The sequence below is a fragment of the Zonotrichia albicollis genome, chromosome 6 (assembly GCF_047830755.1).
Source record: "Zonotrichia albicollis isolate bZonAlb1 chromosome 6, bZonAlb1.hap1, whole genome shotgun sequence".
NCBI classification, from domain to species: Eukaryota; Metazoa; Chordata; class Aves; order Passeriformes; family Passerellidae; genus Zonotrichia; species Zonotrichia albicollis.
In genome coordinates this window covers 44,816,604-44,835,149 of record NC_133824.1, presented here as the reverse complement: position 1 = coordinate 44,835,149, position 18,546 = coordinate 44,816,604, and the positions used below count along the sequence as shown (strand labels likewise).

At 49.5% G+C, this 18,546-nt stretch overlaps 1 protein-coding gene across 3 annotated transcripts; it reads left to right on the top strand.

Annotated features, from left to right (window-relative positions):
- Window positions 1-3,458: 3,458 nt before the first annotated feature.
- On the top strand, window positions 3,459-18,326 carry NRIP3 (nuclear receptor interacting protein 3). Of its 3 annotated transcripts, none has more exons than XM_074543419.1 (7): window positions 3,459-3,920; window positions 10,163-10,330; window positions 11,502-11,584; window positions 14,011-14,150; window positions 14,513-14,562; window positions 14,652-14,749; window positions 15,197-15,360. In XM_074543419.1, exons 1-7 carry the CDS (start codon window positions 3,747-3,749, stop codon window positions 15,291-15,293), a joined length of 810 nt encoding a protein of 269 aa, XP_074399520.1. In that variant the 5' UTR covers window positions 3,459-3,746; the 3' UTR covers window positions 15,294-15,360. The 3 variants fall into 3 exon arrangements, with proteins under 3 accessions (XP_074399520.1, XP_074399519.1, XP_005486703.1); XM_074543418.1 differs by having other exon boundaries at window positions 3,474-3,920; window positions 14,510-14,562; XM_005486646.4 differs by lacking the exon at window positions 15,197-15,360 and adding an exon at window positions 16,507-18,326 and having other exon boundaries at window positions 3,493-3,920; window positions 14,510-14,562.
- Window positions 18,327-18,546: the final 220 nt, after the last annotated feature.

The window sequence follows — 18,546 nt, the reverse complement described above, 5'->3', positions numbered from 1 at the left end:
ACTCTCATTCACCTGCTGCCTGTGTGTATGAAGAGAACCAGACAGAAAAATTCATTTCAGTCCCCTGAGGGAAGTTGTGCAAGGTCTGATTTCCCTCCCAGTGTCACTGTGCCTCTGCTGTGTGCTTGATGCCACAGCTCAGGCCCTGCACAGAACACTCAGGGGGGAAGGAGGCTGGAATTGCACCCAGGATAAACACAGATGCCCTGGGAATTGCTGTATCTATGGAATGCCTGTGATGGGGCCCAGATCCCAGCCCAGGAGGTTCTTTCCCTTGGTCAGCACTGGAAACACAGAGGGTGAGTGTGGAACTACTCAGCAAAATGGGCTACACATCTCAGGAACCTCAGCCTGACTCTACCTTTGTATGTTAGAGGGTCTCTCCAGCTCTATCCACAGTTTTTGTCTACCTACAAGTGATAATTAAGTAGCTCAGTAAATCCTTCTGGATTTTGGAAGCCAAGGATTTTAGAAAGGACTGGTTTGTAGTCTCCAAATTATTCCAGTTATTTTCTTGATTATGCTAGAACTGACCCTTACAAATGCACTGATACTAATTTTAATACATCAATTATTGTGATTTCATTTTCTTAAGCTCTTCACGGTCTTTTCTCTGGAAATGAATTCTCTAAAATTTTTTCTTTGTGCTGAGTAAATTATTTCTTTCAGACTTACTGCCTGCTTCTGTTTCCATTAAATTATAATTATACCACTCTCTCCTTTCTTCAGAGTTTTCTGGGGCATGTCTGCATTTCTTCAGGATGTGGCAACCACTAACAAATCACTTCTTTTTAGGGAAAGATGAGAAATCAAAGAAAAGGAGGGGAAAAAAAAAGGACCGACCCAGTTCCTGTGTTGCCTGCTGCTGCTTTGCTGCTTTCCCCTTCACCAGGAGGCAGGAAAGAGCAAGGAAAGTGGGTTTGTCCCTTCAGCTTTTCTTGAGTAAGGAACAGTGGTCACACACAGGCTTGTCTCCGATGAGGGGATGGGAATTTTTCTGAAATGTGCCCCTATTTAGATACATTGTATGGGAAGGGGGAGAAACACCTCCAGCTAATCTCTGCAAACAAATGATTTAACCACTTAACCAGCTTAACTCCAGGGTTTGAGCTGTCCAAACTGAGCCCCTCCTTCAGAGGGGATCCTGCACTATTTGAGCAGATGATTTACTGCTTCTTCCCCTTTCCTCTTTCTCAGGATTAAAAACCAAGAGAGGAATTAGGCTTTTATCTCGTTTGTTACTCTTGAGCACTGAGCAGATTTTCCTCAGAGCTGTTGGCACAAAGTGCATTTGTAACACACAGCAGAGGTGAAACTGCAGGGCTCAGACAGAATGCTTGTGTGCTGAATCAAAACTCAGGCTGCAGCCTCGGAGCTGCCCTGTGAGGAGGCTTTCCATGCCCCACCGGGACTTGCAGCTTTACTCTTTGTGAAATAAACCAGAGCTGACTGGGCATTGTTAATACATTGGGCAGAGTGCTGCTGCTCCATGAAGCTTTTATACTAAAAATTGCCTCCTGGTTTCAGTGTCAGCCCTTTTGCCTCCTCCTTGCCTTCAGGAGAGTGTGGATGCAGTCGTGTATCTTTATTTAATCAGCTGGAAAAGTGCCAAATGGTTCCCAAGGTGAAAAATAAGGTGCTTTCATCCTCCTGGCCCTGTGTGCCAGAGTGGAGCAATGGTCCTGCTGTGTAATGAGCTGAGTCAGCACAGGGAATACAAATTATATTCCCCTTCAGACTGTCAGCCCTGTTATCCATCTGCAGGCTGCCACATTCACTGGGCTGGTTCGTGTGCTGTGGCCTTTCTGTGAGGCTGTGCAATGATGTGCTCGGGTTTTATGGCATTCTGACTCATCAGCTGCTTTGTTTCCCTCCTCTCTCGCAGGTCACATGAGAAGGGGCTGAACATACGTGGTCTGTCCTGGCTGCAGAGCTCAGATGTGTAAGTTTGCCCACGTAAAGGGGGTTGCTGTTCTGGCATCATCATTCCCCACTCTGTGCCAGCCCCACTCCCCAGGCCAGGAGCAGGAGCTGCAGGTGCCTGTGGTGCCTTGGTGAGCAGAAAGTGTGAGCCCAGGCTCTGCTGGTGGGGGAGAGCCAAGGAGAATCAGTGTCCCAGCTCTGGAAGTGTCCTACAAGTCTGGCTTGGCATGAATCCTGGGCTAAGCTCTGCTTTCCTCGTGCTTTGCCTAGCACATCAAAGGTCTCTCAGTTTAACAAGAACCAAGCCCATGGGGAGTGTTTACAGATCTGTGCTGTCTCTCTGAGGCAGAGCTGCATTTTTTCTGCGCCTAGTCCATACAACAAATTGCTTGGAAAGCAGAAAGTTCAGGGAAGCACCTGCTGCTCTCACCTGCTCTTGTAGTGAATGAAACCCAAGTGTGCTATGAATCCTGATAAGAAAATGACCTTCTGTAACTATTACATTAGTCAGTCTCTATAGTATGAGACTCTATTAAGTTTGTTAATGTGTATTAGTTCATATTGTACACTGTAATGTGTCGCAGACATCTTTTTGTGAAAATCCTTTCTTTGGATTTTTTCCTTCTGAGAAGCCTCAGAAACAAAATGCAAACAATGGTTATCTGCTGCTGTAGAATGCAACAGGTGGATCTGTGATTGGTCTCGTGTAGATGTTTAGATTTAGTGACCAGTCACAGCAGAGCTGGGTCTCTGTCCGAGCCAGCTTCCTTTGTTTTCATTCTTTTCCTTTCTATTCTTAGCTTAGCTAGCCTTCTGAGATGAAACCTTTCCTTCTATTTTTTTAGTATAGTTATAATGGAATATATATATAATAAAATAATAAATCAAGCCTTCTGAAATATAGAGTCAGATCTACATCTCTTCCCTCATCCTGAAAACCCCTGTGAACACTGTTACAGTAATGGAAAGAGGTATAGGAATATTACTGGAGGCTTTGTTCATGTTTAAATAAAACAAGTTAAAGGACAGGCCAGCCCCAGAAAAAAGGACTTTGCTTCTTGGAAGCCTAAAGCTGCCCATGAAGAATAAAGGACACCTCTAGGCAGCCAAGGTAATGCCAGCATCCTCTAACACATCTCCCAGCTTTGTCCGGGACCAGAGGTAAGTAACGACAGCAAGACTGGCTCCAGCAACAGCTGGATCATTGGGCAAGCAGCCCAAAAGCTGTAAAACCATTGCTGCTTTGCCAAGCTTGCTCTGATTAACAATCAGTGGTGTGGGTGCTGGTGATTAGTCACATTGTGCTATACCTGGACATTTGATGCGTAAAACCACATTTAAGGTGCCCCAGTTTGGCCGGGACATCTTTTGAGAGAGTTTTCCTGGGTGCTTGAGAGGCCAGTGATGATGCAGGCTGCTGCTGGCCATGCAGTGATGAGACCGAGGCACCCCGGGCACAAGCCACCAACCCTCCCATGGCCAGCGGGGCTGCATCCACCGGCCCGGGGTGCGGCTCTCGCAGCTCCGGGAGCCGCGCAGCGCCCGCGGCCAGCCCTGCCGGCAGGGAGGGAGGGCGGGGAAGTGTTATCCCCGGAGCAGCCCAGCTCCCCCCGCCGGGTGCTGGCTGCGCGCAGCGCTCGGGCCGCGCTACCTGCGCTCGCTCCGCTCCCCGCGTCACCGCGCCCGGCGTATAAAGCGCGGCCGGCCGCGCATCCCCGCATCCCCAGCGCTGATCCCGGAGCGCGCATCACCACATCTCCAGCACTGATCCCCGGACTCACAGCTCCGCATCCTCTAACCCATCTCTCGCCGAGGCAGCAGAGATGTTTTATTCGGGCATCCTGACGGAGCCGAGCAGGAAAGAAGTGGAGATCAGGGAAGCGGCGTCTCTCCGGCAGCAGAGGAGGATGAAGCAGGCGGTGCAGTTCATCCACAAGGATTCTGCGGATCTGCTCCCTCTGGACGGGCTGAAGAAGCTGGGCACATCGAAGGATACTGTAAGGCTCTGTTGTGTTTATTGGAAGGACTGCTAGGGCAGTGTCTGTGTCTTTCTTCACGTTGTTTTTCTGTTAGGAGAAGTTGGTTGCATGTGGGAACTGATTGTAAAAAATTGGACGTTTTGTATGTAAAAGGAAGGGGGTAGAAATATGATATTAGTTATAGCATGTAAATGGAAGGGAGTAGAAACATGATGGTAGTTATAACCACAGCTGTTTTCCTCTAGTAAGTACTTTTAGATGCCTGAGTTAATGGCATTTAGGGTTTTTTAATTTTATTTTTTTAACTTTTGCATGAAAATGGCATTCTGTTTGCAGTACAGAATTCCTCTCTGGGTCAGAGTACGTCAAAATGGCTTCATACAATGCATAGGTACACACACATGTTGGCATGTGATCTATAGATACACACAACACATAATCATAAAGATTCAGTAAATATAGTCACGGCTATTTCAGAATATAAAACTCTCAAGATCATGCTCCAGTAAAGGCCAATGCATATATGGGGTTTCTTAAACCAAGGGTTTCTTATACCAATGAGACATAGGTTTAAAATATTTACATATGTAGTGATCTATGTGATCCTGTACTTGGTGTTATTCACCACGTCTGGGGGTTGGAGAGCATTTCTAAATACTGTGCAAATGCTTCAGCTTTCTCTACTGGGAAAGGGTACTCCAATGTGACATCAAAAGTTCTGACATTAGGAGTAAAATTTAGAAAACATATCTACCAGGGAAAGCTCCTTTAGGATTTTTTGCCCCAGTGTTGAAAATATTGTGCACCTTGTAAAACAGTATCTTCTTTTTTTCCGATGTTTGATATGGATTTTATTGAAAACCAAAGTAAATATTTTTATTTTTAGTGTTCTGTTTTGTCAGAGCCTTTCTCCTCAGCTGGGTTAGGCTTGAGACAAGTGGAGTGAGTTGGCTGTTCTCTGCATTGCACATGGAGGTGATTTTTTTTTTAATATCCCCAGGGTTTTGCAATTGCAGGAAGTGAAGCTCCTGCCCAGGGAAATGGTCAGAAGGAGATTTCCTTGTTGCTACTGAATTGCAGCTCTCCAGCAGAGAGCTGAAGTGCTTTCTAGGGGAGAGATGGCTTTATTACTTTATTTTCAGCAGAGTCTAAATGACATTTTGTGGCTCTGTGACCCCCAGTGAGCAGGACTGAGTCCCTGATGTGGGTTCTGCTCTGCCCAGGTAAGAATCAACAGGTAGTAGGAGCCAGGGGCACTGAGCACTGAACTCCCTTGCCCAGCAGAGTGAGGACCAGGTTTTGTGGCTGAGCAGGGGCTCCTTGACACCACCTTGGACACAGAAATGTCCCTTGGGGTGTCCTCCCTGCTCCTGTGCCATGCAGCACCACCCCTGCTGCACCACAGCCCCTGCAAGGAGGAACTGCCTGGGGGCTCTCTCCAGGGATGTGCCAAAGCCCTGGGGAGGCCACAGCTCCCAGACCCCTCCAAGAACAAAAAGAAGGATCAATGTGGCAGAGGTTAGATGCCCATGGGGATGGGGTGAGAACACAGCTGGCCTGGGTCCCCCACTGCAAAATGCCAAAATGTCCCTTGTCCCCATGCCACTGTGGGGGTGGTGGCACATGTGGCCAGGGCTCCCTTGCCCCCAGCCTGCTGCCCCATGGGGTGTGCAGGGAGCCCCCAGAGTGAGAGCACTGGCACTGGACTGTTCCCACAGCCACAGAGAGGATCCCATGACTTCAGAGATGTGTCCCTGGGGTGTGTTGCAGTGAAGTGATGCTGCCACACTCACCCCTGACACAGCCAGGGTGGGAAAGGCACTGCTGAGAGGACACACTGTGTGTCCCCACTGCTGTGGCTGCCTGCATGTCACAAGGGCTGTCCCCAGGAGGAGAGGGAGATTGGGCATCTCTGAGACTGGAGATGCTCCAGAATATGGGGCTTCCCTTTGGCATAGCCCCAAATTGAGAGCCTCATGCCCAGAGGGACTGAACAGCATGATCAGGAGGCCCAGGGCATCAGAGCTCTCGGCCCAAAGTGTTTCATGGCCTCCCTGAGGATGGCTGTGCCTGTCCCCACGGAGCAGAGGTTCCTGTGCTGGAGCTGCATGGCAGCCATGGTGCACGGAGGGGCTCCTGGTGTGCCTGGTGTAATTAATGCAGGGCTTCCCCTGGGGCTTTTCCAGCAGCCTTGGCAGGAGCAGAGACGAGGGAACAGCTCCTCAGAGATGGTGACAGGTGGTGAGAACAGATCCTGTCTGTCACTGAGGCAGCTGGCACTGCAGCTTTGGGGAGAAATCCCCTTCCTTGTGGCCCTGTGCGGGGGTTCTGTGCACAGTGAAGCTGCAGCAGGTCAGCAGGGTGGGTGTGCTGGCATGCCCTGTCTGTATGCCACCATCCAGCTCTCATGGTGATGCTGTGCACAGGCAGGTTTGATAAATGCTTCTTGTGATCATCCATTTCAATGCTCGCATTCCCAGTGAATTACTCTGGCTCAGACAGAACTCCAGCTCCTTGTTCCCTTTATGTACTACCCTCTGTCCAGTATGACACCAAGACATAGCAAAGCATGCACTGAATTTGGTAAATGTTATGCTGGATGTCGAGAGCAGAAATGGCTTTGTTTTGATGTCTCTTCCCTCTATTAGCCTCTTTCCTGAAGCCCAAAAACTGGGATGAGATTGTCTCTAGCTGGGATGGGGATTCCTGACGGGTAACCACAGCCCCCTTCCCAGCCTGGACAGGCCATGCTGCCTCTTGCAGCTCCTCTGACACTTGTTCCTTGCCCCCAGAGCCACCAGACCAGTTTGGAGCAGCTTTGTCTGGAGCAGCCCTGCATCATTTGACAACTTGGGCAGCAGAATTATAAATAGTAACAAAAGCAGCAACAGCAGCAAAAGCATTTCCCATTTCCATCATGCCCTAAGAGCTCCCCTGGGCACCCTCAGCACACCCCTGGGTGGCCGCTGGCCCCAGCTCCCCACATCTGGGGCAGCACTGGATGGACTGCAGCACGTTCAGGTGTCCCCACTCCCTGCTGTGCACACCCAGAGTTTGGTGTGTCTTGCCTGAAATGCAGAAATCTGTGATGCTGTGTGCTCTGCCTGGCCCAGAGAGAGAGCTGGCTGCTGCCTGGGCACACAGGGGGCAGCTTTGTCCCCCCTCATCACCCTAGGAGAGCGGCTGGTAGCACAGGATGCTGTCAGGGACATGTGAGCTTGGGTTAAGGGTGGGAAGAAGAGAGAGAAACGAATTATTTCTTGGGATTAGCTCTGTTGATGCATAAAAACTCTTTTTCCCTTCCCCTCTACTGTCTAGGTACAAAGGGCAAACCTCCTGAGATGGGTTTGTGGAGGAAGGGAGCTGGTGTCTTCCCTGACCTTCACCTCCACCTCAGTGAAATTATTGATGGGTCTTGTCATCCCCAGATCTAGAAGCCAAACAGAGGGAAACCTGCCAGAGAAATGAATACTGCAAGCTGCAGCAATGCACTTGCTCATGAATCACAGAGGAACAAAGCTGGGCAGAATTATCTGTGCTTTTGACAGACAGTGGTAAATAAGGTCAGCAGTAGATGGTGTCTCCCCTTGCTTCTTCAGGTTTTCACTGTGACATTTTTAGGGGATCATAGCTTTTTGCAAATATTGGGGTTGGAAATGGACCCATCTTGTGAAAAAAATCCTGATTTGTATTTATGTAGTGGTGAATGATAAAAGGAAAACTTATTGTTTTGCTGACACAATGAAATGTAACATTTTATACTTTTATAAAACTTTCAGTAGTTTTTTGCAATGCAAAGGAATATTGTGCCAGGTGATCTGGGTTCCTTCAAACACTGGAGGGAGAACACAGCTGCCTTCCTCACTGCTGTCAGGAGGAGATTTTCCTCCTCTCCCTCCCAGACACAGTCTGCTTGCAGTTTGCCAGCAAAATGTGCATTTGCAAATGTCCCCTGGCACATTATCCATTTACCAAGTACGTATCCATCACTTGAGTCATTTCCATGACTAACATCCCTCACTCTGGTGCACACAAGAGTCAAGGGAAATCCAAGTTAAAGCAAACTAATTAATAGCCTGAGACAGGATGGTGCTGCAGGGAACCTTTTCAGCCCCTCTTGCCAGATTATTGCTGTATTGGAGCACAACATAAGGAATATTTGTCTCCCCAGAGGCAGAATTTGCTGTGGTTTTCAGAAGGGCAAGTGTCAACAAAAGGCAATCCCATTTGTGCTGGTAACTTGTGACTGCTGACTGATGGATTTGTTCCTTTTGGTGATGGATCCCATGTAAGATTCATAAAATCCAGGGTTTGAGAAAACCCATACATGTTACTGATTAACAATCCATAGGAGAATGTGTAGTTTAAAAAAAATGGGATTAATTCAATGTTAGATGACAGCTAAAATTACAATGAGGAGTGTGCTGGAGATTGAGGCCAGGCAGATCAGGAGAGCACCCAGACTGTCCTGGCTGATGGCATTCAGGAATTTCTCTTGGTGCTGCCTGAGTGGGGCTGGGCACAAGGACATGACACTGTGGGACAGGCTGTCTTCTGCCAGCTGGGTGAACCTCCTCATTTATTTCTGCACTCCCCTATCCTTTCTTTTGTTGTTTTTAAATGATGTGAGCAATTAGTGTTCCAGCTGTGTTCCTGAGCTGCAGTCAAACCTAAAGGGTGAAAAGGACATCCCATTCACTGTCAGAAAACCCTGGCCTGCATTTTGCTCTGGTGAGGAGCACTGGAGGTGATCACAGTGCTGACTGTGCACCTACAGCTTCTGCCTTACACAGGGAGCCCTCACTTCCAAACTGCTCTGCTTGTTCCCCCACACAGGGCCCAGTACCAGTCCAGCCAGCCTGCCTTTAGTGCAGTTAAGTGATGCTGGTTTCTGCTCTTTGGCCTCACTGGGAAGGCAGCACCATGTCAGAGCTGACTCCCCCCATCAGGGGTTGCTGCTCAGACTCAGGACGTGCTCTGTGACAGGTTGGTCAGACACAGCACCTGCAGCCCCAAATGGCCATGGGATTTTATTTCAAGCAGGAGGGTGGAAAGAGGGGACACAAGGAGCTGCCATGCCCCAGTGCCCACTGGTGCTGTGCAGCTGCCCCAGCCCACCAGTCTGGTCCAGCTCCGCTGCGCCCACAGCGCAATCTGACACACCAGTGTGGCTGCAGTTATTTTAGGATGATGCCAGGTTGCATCAGACTTTTGGAGTGGTGTTATTTAACATGCTGTGCACAAGGGTGGGCACTGCCCAACTTGGGGAGCCACAGCCCAAGGTTTTCAAAGTTATCTTGACTCTGATATTCCCTTCCTGAACCAGGTTTTCTGATTCAGATGTCTCTGCAGGCACACAGGCATGTTTAACATCAATGCAAAAATTCAGGGATAAGCCAGTAAAAATGTCTCACCATGGTGAAATTAAAATCAGAAGGAAAGGCATTAATGGGGAGGGCAGATTAGCCAGGCAGAGAAATGAGCAGATAATCAGGCAGAGTCATTTCACCTCCAGCAGAGTGTGTGCATCCATCTGAGATGAACATTAAACATAAAAAGGCTTTTGGGAAAGAGGTTGGGGGAGATCTTGAGAGGCAACATGCTTCTCCCAGAGCAAATGGAAATAACAGAGAGAGAGAGAAGTGCTGGGAATTCTGGGAGAATACCTACCAGTCTCAGATGAGCTTACCTCTTTCCTTCCTCTCCCCTTCCTCTTGTGGTATGGCACTCACGATTGGTCCCATTTAGCTGCCCTTAGCAGCTAAATAAAAGTACAGGGGAAAGAGGCACAGAGGGCAATTTTAGACATTATTCATACTAAGGTGGTGAATATCATTGGAAAGGTGATTTGTTACATCCTAATTTTTCACATCACTATGGAATTCCCTTCATCGAGAGATGAAGGCAGTTGTGGTTGAAGCACCACCTTGAAAAGCTGGACTTGTTTGGATTCCTATATGCAATCAAACCTTGAATTTGAGCTTGGTAAAAGAAAGGCATCCCTCCAAGGTCTCAAAGGTTAATAGTTCGAAAGTATTGTTCTCTTTGCAAAGCAAAGCTCTTTTCAGTCAAAACAGGTAAGCCAGAACTAGCTGGGAAGAATAGATGTAGGCTGGGAATTAGGGAGAGTGAGACTTTAGGACCTACCTCCCATGACAGCAGTGCTGGCCATGGGCACCACAGGCAGTCTGGTGGCACAGAACACTGTGTGGCTTCCCTCTGACCTCATCCTGCTCTTCTGTGTGTGCTCTCTCTTACAGCAACCACATAACATCCTGCAGAAGCGCCTGATGGAGACAAACTTATCCAAGTTCCGAGGCAGCTGGGCCCCAAAGGATCTCTCATCACAGACCAACAAGCTGAACCAAACCAGACTGGGCAGCTCAGGGAAAACTGAGGATGAAGAGCTCATAGTGGTGAGCTGCCAGGTAATAGTCCCTTCACAGCCTTTTGTGGGTTATTTTCCTGCAGATTTCATTTCCCACAGTCCCAGGCTGTGCTCTTGTTCTCTTTGTTTCCCAGCCAGGTTTGTGCTCCCACAGGACTGTCACAGCTCTGGGGATGCACTCCCTCTGCAGCTCCAGGCTGCTGTGGCAGAGATGCCCACCTGGGAATCACAGAGAGAACTGGTGTGATGGGTGTCTTCCCTTACACCTCAGGGCAGGGGGACAGCTAAGCTGGGGCAGCATGCTGAAATGCTGGGGTATAATTATCCATGGCGAATCCCTGTGCTCACAGCCTGCTTGTTTTCCTCAAGTGCCATCCCTATTTTCTTTCCTAATGGCAATTTCACATTTCTCTTCCTTAGCCCCATGCTCATTTGTATTTTCCACTCTCCACAGCATTCCCTCCTGCCTGGGCTGTCCCTTCTACTCTCTGCAGGGGCAAATTGTGGAAACCCAGGGCTCCAGGAATATTTCCCTGTCTGTTCTGGGGTGCCCTGACCCCCAGGGGAGCACTGACTTTGACCCTCATTCATGGAGAACGTTTCCTAGACTTCAAGATAGACTGGAATCCACAAAAGTGTGAAATAGATGATAGAGAGTAGTGTAGGTGTATCACTTGGTGAGAAATTTAGCTTTTGGGATTTTTAGTGTGTTGTGGATGGAAGCAAGATGGAGGGCACAGGGTGTTGTCCTGGGTTCCTTCTTCATTCTTCTTCCTCCTTCTTCATGGGTTTGGGTGGCATTTTGTAATTGGGCAGAAAAGTCCCCATTGCAGGCTCTTTATTGGGTTAAAAGGGAAAATAATCTGGGTGTCAGTTCTTCATTGGATAGTTTAGTCTTAAAAAGACCTTGTAACAAGAGATTGTTGGCCATTTTGTGCCTTCTAATGAAAAGCTCCCCAACTCACAGTAGTGAGACTGTTTTACTGATAAGAAATAATCAACACCTGAGGCCAAACATGAGCTACTGTCTCAAGAGAACCTGATACAAATGAGCCAGGAAGGGATTGGGACCCCACAAGCATCAGAGTGTGCAGGGAGCAGGGATGAGCTGGCATGGGATAGTTCATGGGCACCAGAGCTGGTGCTCCTGGGCACTCTGGTGCTCATCCTGCATCCCACACATCATTTCCCATCTGCTCTTGCTCTTGCAGTGTGCGGGGAAGGAGCTGAAGGCCGTGGTGGACACCGGCTCGCAGCACAACCTCATGTCATCTGCCTGCCTGGACAGGCTGGGGTAAATATCCTGGGTTTCTGTTCTGCAGGAACAGGGCACCTGGCAGCACTGGCAGTGTCCTGGGGCTGGGGCTCTGCCCATGTCAGTGATGGTCATTCTGGAAGGGCTGGGCAAGCCCCTGACCCTCCTGTCACAACCAAACCCTGTCCCAGTCTCAAATGGCAGAGAGGTGGAACAGAACAGGGTGCCACCCTACTCCCCTCTGAGGGAATCCCTTCAGAGGGCTGGATGCATTCCCATTTTTTCACTGCCTGCTTGTCACTCAGTGCCTCATGAAACAGCTGAACCTTCCCCAACCTTCTGTGTCCCCAGGGCAGCCCAGCCCAGCTCTGCAGGCTCCTGTGGCAGGACAGGGACCAGGCTGCAGGACATGCCCCCAGCCTGCTGGCCCAGTAATGTATTTACATTTTCCCATGTAAAGAAGCAATGTGCATGCATGTTCTCAGAAATGGGTGTCTGATGCTGTTACAAATTTCCCCAGTTACAAATTTCTCCTGGTTAAAGGAAAAGGGAATGTATTTATGGATTATTAGAGGTGCCTGACAGCCATTTGCAGCAAAACTTCCTGTCATCTCTGAGGAACAAGACCAGGCACCAACTCTCAGGGTATCAAGGTTTTGGCACTTTATTCCCATGGAGTCATTGCTTTTTGCAGCTAAATTGCAATAATTACGAAAAAAAAAAGAAAATTACCCCTGCTCACTGAGCACTACTGCACAGCCCTGATTGAATGGTGCCTGTTCTCTCCTAACATTAATTACTTCTTTGAGCAACAGTGCTTAGTGACTGGAAGGTGTTTGTGCTTAATACAACCTTGTCACAACCTGTGGAGCAGCTCAGGCAAGCTTAGGATGGCATTTGGAGGCATTTCCAGTTCCTCTGCTCCCTGGGTTTGTTGCATGTGTCTAGTGCAGTTCTTGCAGCCCTGCTCTGCTGCAGCAGCCCTTCAAAGAGCACTGAAGAGAGGTCAGAGCCTGTTTCTCCTGCCCAGCTCTCAGGGCACCTGGTGCCTCAAAGCAGCACTTGTGTATCTGATGCTTAGGCTCAATTCCCCCTTTCTTTTTCAGAGATTTTTTTGTGTTTTGTCATGATGCCAGTCACTCTCTCCCCCTCACCCTGAGGAAAGCAGTGGAGCAGGCTCACAGCTTGCCAGTAGGAGAAATCCCCTGTGGAGCTGTAGGAGGAGCAGGAGGCAGCCAACGAACTCACAAACTTCTCATTGATGTGTTCCTGCTGATTTTTAAGGCCACACTACAGGAAAGCAGCAGGGAGGATCCGGCTCCTTTCCCTGCTACCCCTCACCTGTGTTAAAGGGTGTGGGCAATGCCCACCTCAGTCCTGGAGCCTCTGAGGGGGCTGGCGCCCAGGACAGACAGACAGACACAAGCACTGCTGCAATGCGGCTCAGCAGAAAGGCACCTCAAATAGCTGAAATTTGATCTGGCTTTTATCTGAGGGAGAGATCTGCACCTCAAACAGCCTTCCCATTAGATTCTAGTTCAGTTTAAAAGAGAAACTGAAGCTAAATATTTAATTAGTATTGTCAGACTGCTTCAAAGGGTGTAGATAGAAACTGTACCTGAGGTATCTCTGACATCCTTTTTTCTTTTCTTTGGGCTGAATGTGATTGATCTGTCCCCATTTCCTCAGAACAAAGCCAGCAGCACCTAACAAACTAACACACACAGATTGGGCCACCCTGTATGTGAGGCATGTTTGGCATGGAGAAAAGGGGATTCAGAGGGTGCCTTTGTACTCTCTACAACTCCCCAAAAGGAGATTCAAGTGAGGCAATGAGTGACAGGACCAGAGGAAATGGTTTCAGGTTGTGCCATGTGAGGCTTAGTTTGAGTATCGGGAAAAATTTCTTCCCTGCAAGGGTGGTCAGGCCTTGGAAGAAGCTGCTCAGTGAAGTGGTGGCATCACCACGCTCAGTGAAGTGGTGGCATCACCATGCCTGGAAGTGTTCAGAGTATGTGTGGGTGTGGCATCTGGGGACATAGCTGGACTCGATGACCTTAGAGGTCTGTTCCAGTCTCAGCATTTCTATGATGCCATGGGGACACAGTGTCAGCTCCACTCATGGAAGCTGGAGTGAACAGACCCTTCTTTACACCCACACTATGTTAGAAACAATTCCGCATTCCTCAAGTCTCGGGAAAATGTAGGTAAAAGATTCTTCTGGTAAAACCCCAAGTGCAGCACAGAGCTGTGCTTGGGCAGCACTGTGGGTCATGCTGAGTCTGGTGGCTGCTTGCAGAGCACCCACACACAACCTGCCTGGGAAGCAGCTTTCCAACAACAGCGTGGTAAATGAGCAAGCTAAGAGCACTTCAGGTGTAAGCACCCTCCAAACACCATGTGCTCCTTGCTGGAACAGCCCAGCCATGGCCATTTGATGTTAGGAGTGTTTTCAATGCCCACAGGTTAAAGGAGCATCTCAAGGCACTCCCTGTGGAAGAGGAGATGGTTTCCTTGCCAAACAAGATGAAAGCCATCGGACAGATCGAGGGTCTGTCGCTCACGGTGGGAGCGGTCCCTGTGGAGTGCGCGGCCCTCGTCGTGGGTGAGTGCACAACCAACCCTCTGTTCCCCCTCCCTGGGCTGGGGCTGCTTCCTCCCACCCCAGCAGGACAAACAGAGCTCTAGGAAGATGTTAAAATGCAAATAGAGTCAGTTCTTGTTTGGGTCCCCAGAGGGAAGGGTGAGGATGTGCTCACAAGCTTGGCTTTGCCATGCTGATGGGGCAAACACTGCAGGCACATCTGCCTGCCCTCCTGCCCTCCTGCTCTCCTCTGAGTCAGTCCCTCTATAAACAGGGTTTTGCTTAGCACAGCAACCACGAAGGAAGGATGGAGTCACTGACAAAAAGCCCAGGAGGGCATTTTGAATGTATAAATCTGAAATGTCCTGTATTTTTTTCAGAAGACAACGACCAACCCTTTTCCTTTGGGCTGCAGACACTGAAGTCTCTGAAGGTAGTTTTCCAGCAGGATGCTGATGGGGGAGCTGGGACCACTCTAACTTGCAGTTTTCCCTCTTACCTGAGGACATTTTTTCTCTCCAGTGTGTCATAAACATGGAGAAGCACCACCTGGTTCTGGGGCAGACGGACAGGGAGGAAATCCCGTTTGTGGGCACTGACAGTGCTGAGGCAGGAGAGCAGTAAGTAGCCTGGGGAGGTGAGCTGCATGGGCATCCCTCAGCCTGCTGTCAGTGCCCCCTGGCAGGGCCACACAGAGCTGCCAGACCCTTTGCTGGAGGTGAGTGAGAGGTCAGTGGCCCCGGCAGAAATTGTTTGCATCAGCTCATCAAATTTTGAAATGGAGTCCCGAGTTTTCAGCAGCCTTTGCCAGCTTTTACTGCTTTTTTTCTCCTAGTAAACATTGTGCATCAAAGTGGGTGTCTGACAAGACATGCACAGGGGGAATGCCTTAGGAAATGTACTTTTTGGAGGTCACCAAAAAGACTCCTTGAGGCTGCTTTGACAGCATTTCCAAACAAATCTCTGTCTGGAAAATATTTATGAAGCAAGGCCAACAAACCCACATGAATGTTTGAGAGATCCTGCCTGCAGATAACAGTGTTGCCACTTCTCCCCCATCACCCCAGCAGCCCTCCTGCCAGCTCCTCCTGGTGTCCCAGATTTTTCCAGCCTTATCTCACTAAAGCAAGAAAAATATGTGCTGTAAGTACCGCTCATATTTAAGTGTGTGTAGCTGTGGTGTCTGGCTCTGCAGGCAAGCAGGCAGGGCAAACCCCCACTCCCAGGCACTGCAAGACTGCAAGGGGCTCTCTCTTGCAGGGTGCTGTGAACAGGAGATGTTTCACTGATTGCTGCCTCTGACTCACCAGACCTGAGGCACCGAGTGCCTGACAGGGCGTTTGCACTTCGGTGCCTTGGCAGGCAGCGCTTGTGGCTGCTCAGCAACCTAAAAAACCTTTGCTCACTGCTTAACAAAGTGTGTCTGGTGGGTGATGTGGGTCAGCATCTTCCTTAGCTGCCTGTCGTGACCAGCCAGGGGTTTGGGATGTCCTGCAGTTCTGTGGTTTGGGATGTCCCTCAGCCCCGGGGCTTGGGGTGTCCTGCAGCCCCGGGGTTTGGGATGCCCTGCAGCCCCAAGGTTTGGGATGTCCCTCAGCCCCGGGGCTTGGGGTGTCCTGCAGCCCCGGGGTTTGGGATGCCCTGCAGCCCCGGGGTTTGGGATGTCCCTCAGCCCCGGGGTTTGGGATGCCCGGCAGCCCCGGGGTTTGGGATGCCCGGCAGCCCCGGGGTTTGGGATGCCCGGCAGCCCCGGGGTTTGCGATGCCCGGCAGCCCCGGGGTTTGCGATGCCCGGCAGCCCCGGGGTTTGCGATGCCCGGCAGCCCCGGGGTTTGCGATGCCCGGCAGCCTCGGGGTTTGCGATGCCCTGCAGCCCCGGGTTTGGGATGCTCTGCAGCGCCAGGGTTGGGGATGTCCTGCAGCCCCGGGGTTTGCGATGCCCGGCAGCCCCGTGCTGCTCACACCTGCCGTGCTGGGGTTTGCTGAGCTCCAGGAGCCTCGGAGGGAGCAGACAAGGAGCGCCCTTCCCTCAGCTGGTTGTGTGCACGGGGAGCGCAGAAGGGATGCAGGGGCTGGTCCATTTCAGGAGCAGAGCTCAGATGTCCCTGCTCCGTGCCCAGCTCACCCCCTGGCGTGTGGCCGGGACAGCTGCTGGCCCTGGGGACAGCGTGTGAGCCCAGGGACACCAGGCACACACCGTGAGGCAGCCAGGCAGGAGGACAGCCTGGGCTCGCTGCCTCCTTTGGGACAGAGATGGGCAGACACAGCGTGGCTCTGTCACCATTGCACTGATAAATTATTTCTCAGAACTGCTTTCAAGGCCAAATTATGCTGCTTTTGCACCTGTTTTACTAAATGTCTTTTCCTTCTTGTTTCAGTTTGGAGGCATAAAGAGAAATTGAAACACCATCCCCACACAGGAGCTTGATATCAAAGAAATCCTGTGCAGCTGTTCCAGATGAAACAGCAACGTGCTGCTTTGAAAACGTTTATACCAGGCTACAGCTTGAGTAGAGCTAAATGAAATCCTGTTTGTAGCCAGTAATTTAGAGATATTGTCATGTCTATCTATGGGTTTTGAGAAACAAACGCGTGCTTATTTTCTGGACTTTTCTATATAGTGTCCTCTTTATTACAAACAGTTGGGAAAACCTTATGAATTTCTTCTGATGAGAAAAATACTTTTTATAATGGCCTCCTATGAGTAATTGTACTTAGCTGTGATTAGAGGCTACCAGAATGAGATTTTTATTAATGATTTTTCCAGGGGCTAAGCGTTTATATTCACTTAATTGATATTGCCACATTCAAATGGCCATTACCAGGAAGTTACTCAGAGTAAAATAACAATGTTAATACCACCTAGGAATTATAGCTCATCCTCTTAGCATAGTATTGTTGCCATGTAATTAGGGATTCAACTGCTGGCTTGATGACAAAGAGCAATTGCAGAGTTATTAATGGGTTACAGGCTTCTCTGCAGTGGTGTGGCAGAAGCACAGGAACAGGGTCTGGGAGGGCTCCCAGGGTGATCTCCCACCGTGGGGCTGGCACCAGTGCTGGGGCTTGAGATCCTCTGGGCAAGCCTTGGCTGCTTTCCTGTGGGGGAAGTCAAGTAAATCAATCATTACACCCGGCCAAAAAGCAACAAACGAGCACAGAAGTGTGCTGTCTGGAAAGCAGTACACCCTTGGCTGCCCCTGCCAGCAGGACCTGTGCCTCTCCCTGCCCAGCCTGCCCCCAGCCTGAAGCCCCTGCAGTGCCCAGGCCACGGCTGGTGGAGGTTTTTGTCCCCAGCTGCACTTCAGTGCTGCTGCCAGAAATGCCATGTTTTTTATACCTGTCTACAAACTGCTTGGGCTCTTAAGTGATGACCCTCAGGGTAGGGAGTTTTTGCCAGGCCAAGCATTTCATTTGGTGTCACTGTCCTGGAGCAGCAGGGCTGCTGCTTCCCGTGCCACACGGTATTGCCTGGGGGAGCCTGGCCTCGCACAAACGCGGCTTTTTATGCTTTCACAACCTGCTGGGAATGAATCGCTGTCATCTGCTGAAGAGGCATCTCTAAAATTCAGAATAATCTGCTTGTGAGGTTGTGCATCTGCTGATGGCCAGTCCTGCTGCAGCTGGGTCCTTAAGGGATGCACTTGTGCTGCTCTGCTTTTCCAAAAGCACTTTGGCCCCGCATCAGCACCGCCGGCATTCCCGCTTTGGAATCCTCTTGATGGCTCTGGCTGAAGATCAGAAAGTTTTGTCATCTCATGGCCTTTGGCAACCAGGCTCCTGCCAGCAGATCCAGTGTGTGCCCACTCTGCCATCCCATGCCTGCCAGAATATCTCAGCTGGAGCTTTACTTCCTGCAGTGGGTTTGAACCTCTTTTAGATATTTGGTATATCCAGCAAACCTGAGCTATCTGTATTTTGAGCTATTTTCTATTTTGGTGATAAGTTTCAGTGCTTTCTCTACACACAGTATTTTATATAACACAGCTATAAATATAAATATATAAATATATTTACAAGGTTGGGCTGCCCAGGGTAGTCCCACTGATGTGTTGTAGAAATATTTCACTAAATGTGAAATATATTTGATTATTTTATATGCTATGAGTTTGGTATTTTGGTACTTTTTTCTTTCTGTGCATATTACTGTGCTAAATGTCAAATTAAATCTAAATAAAGTTACACCTTTATCACTGTTTATTTGCTTGTGTGCTAGATAGGCTGTTTTTTATTTTGTTTTCAGAGCATGTCTCTGTTAAGAAAAGGGTTTGTTTCATTCTTAGGTGTGTTGGGGCTCTACAGTGCTTTTGGAAATGCTGTTGGGAATTGCCATTGAACCGAGAGAGTGTCAGTTGGGATGAATTAACCAGGGCAGGTTAAATGGCACACAGCACTCGGGCTAACAGGTGAGCACTTGA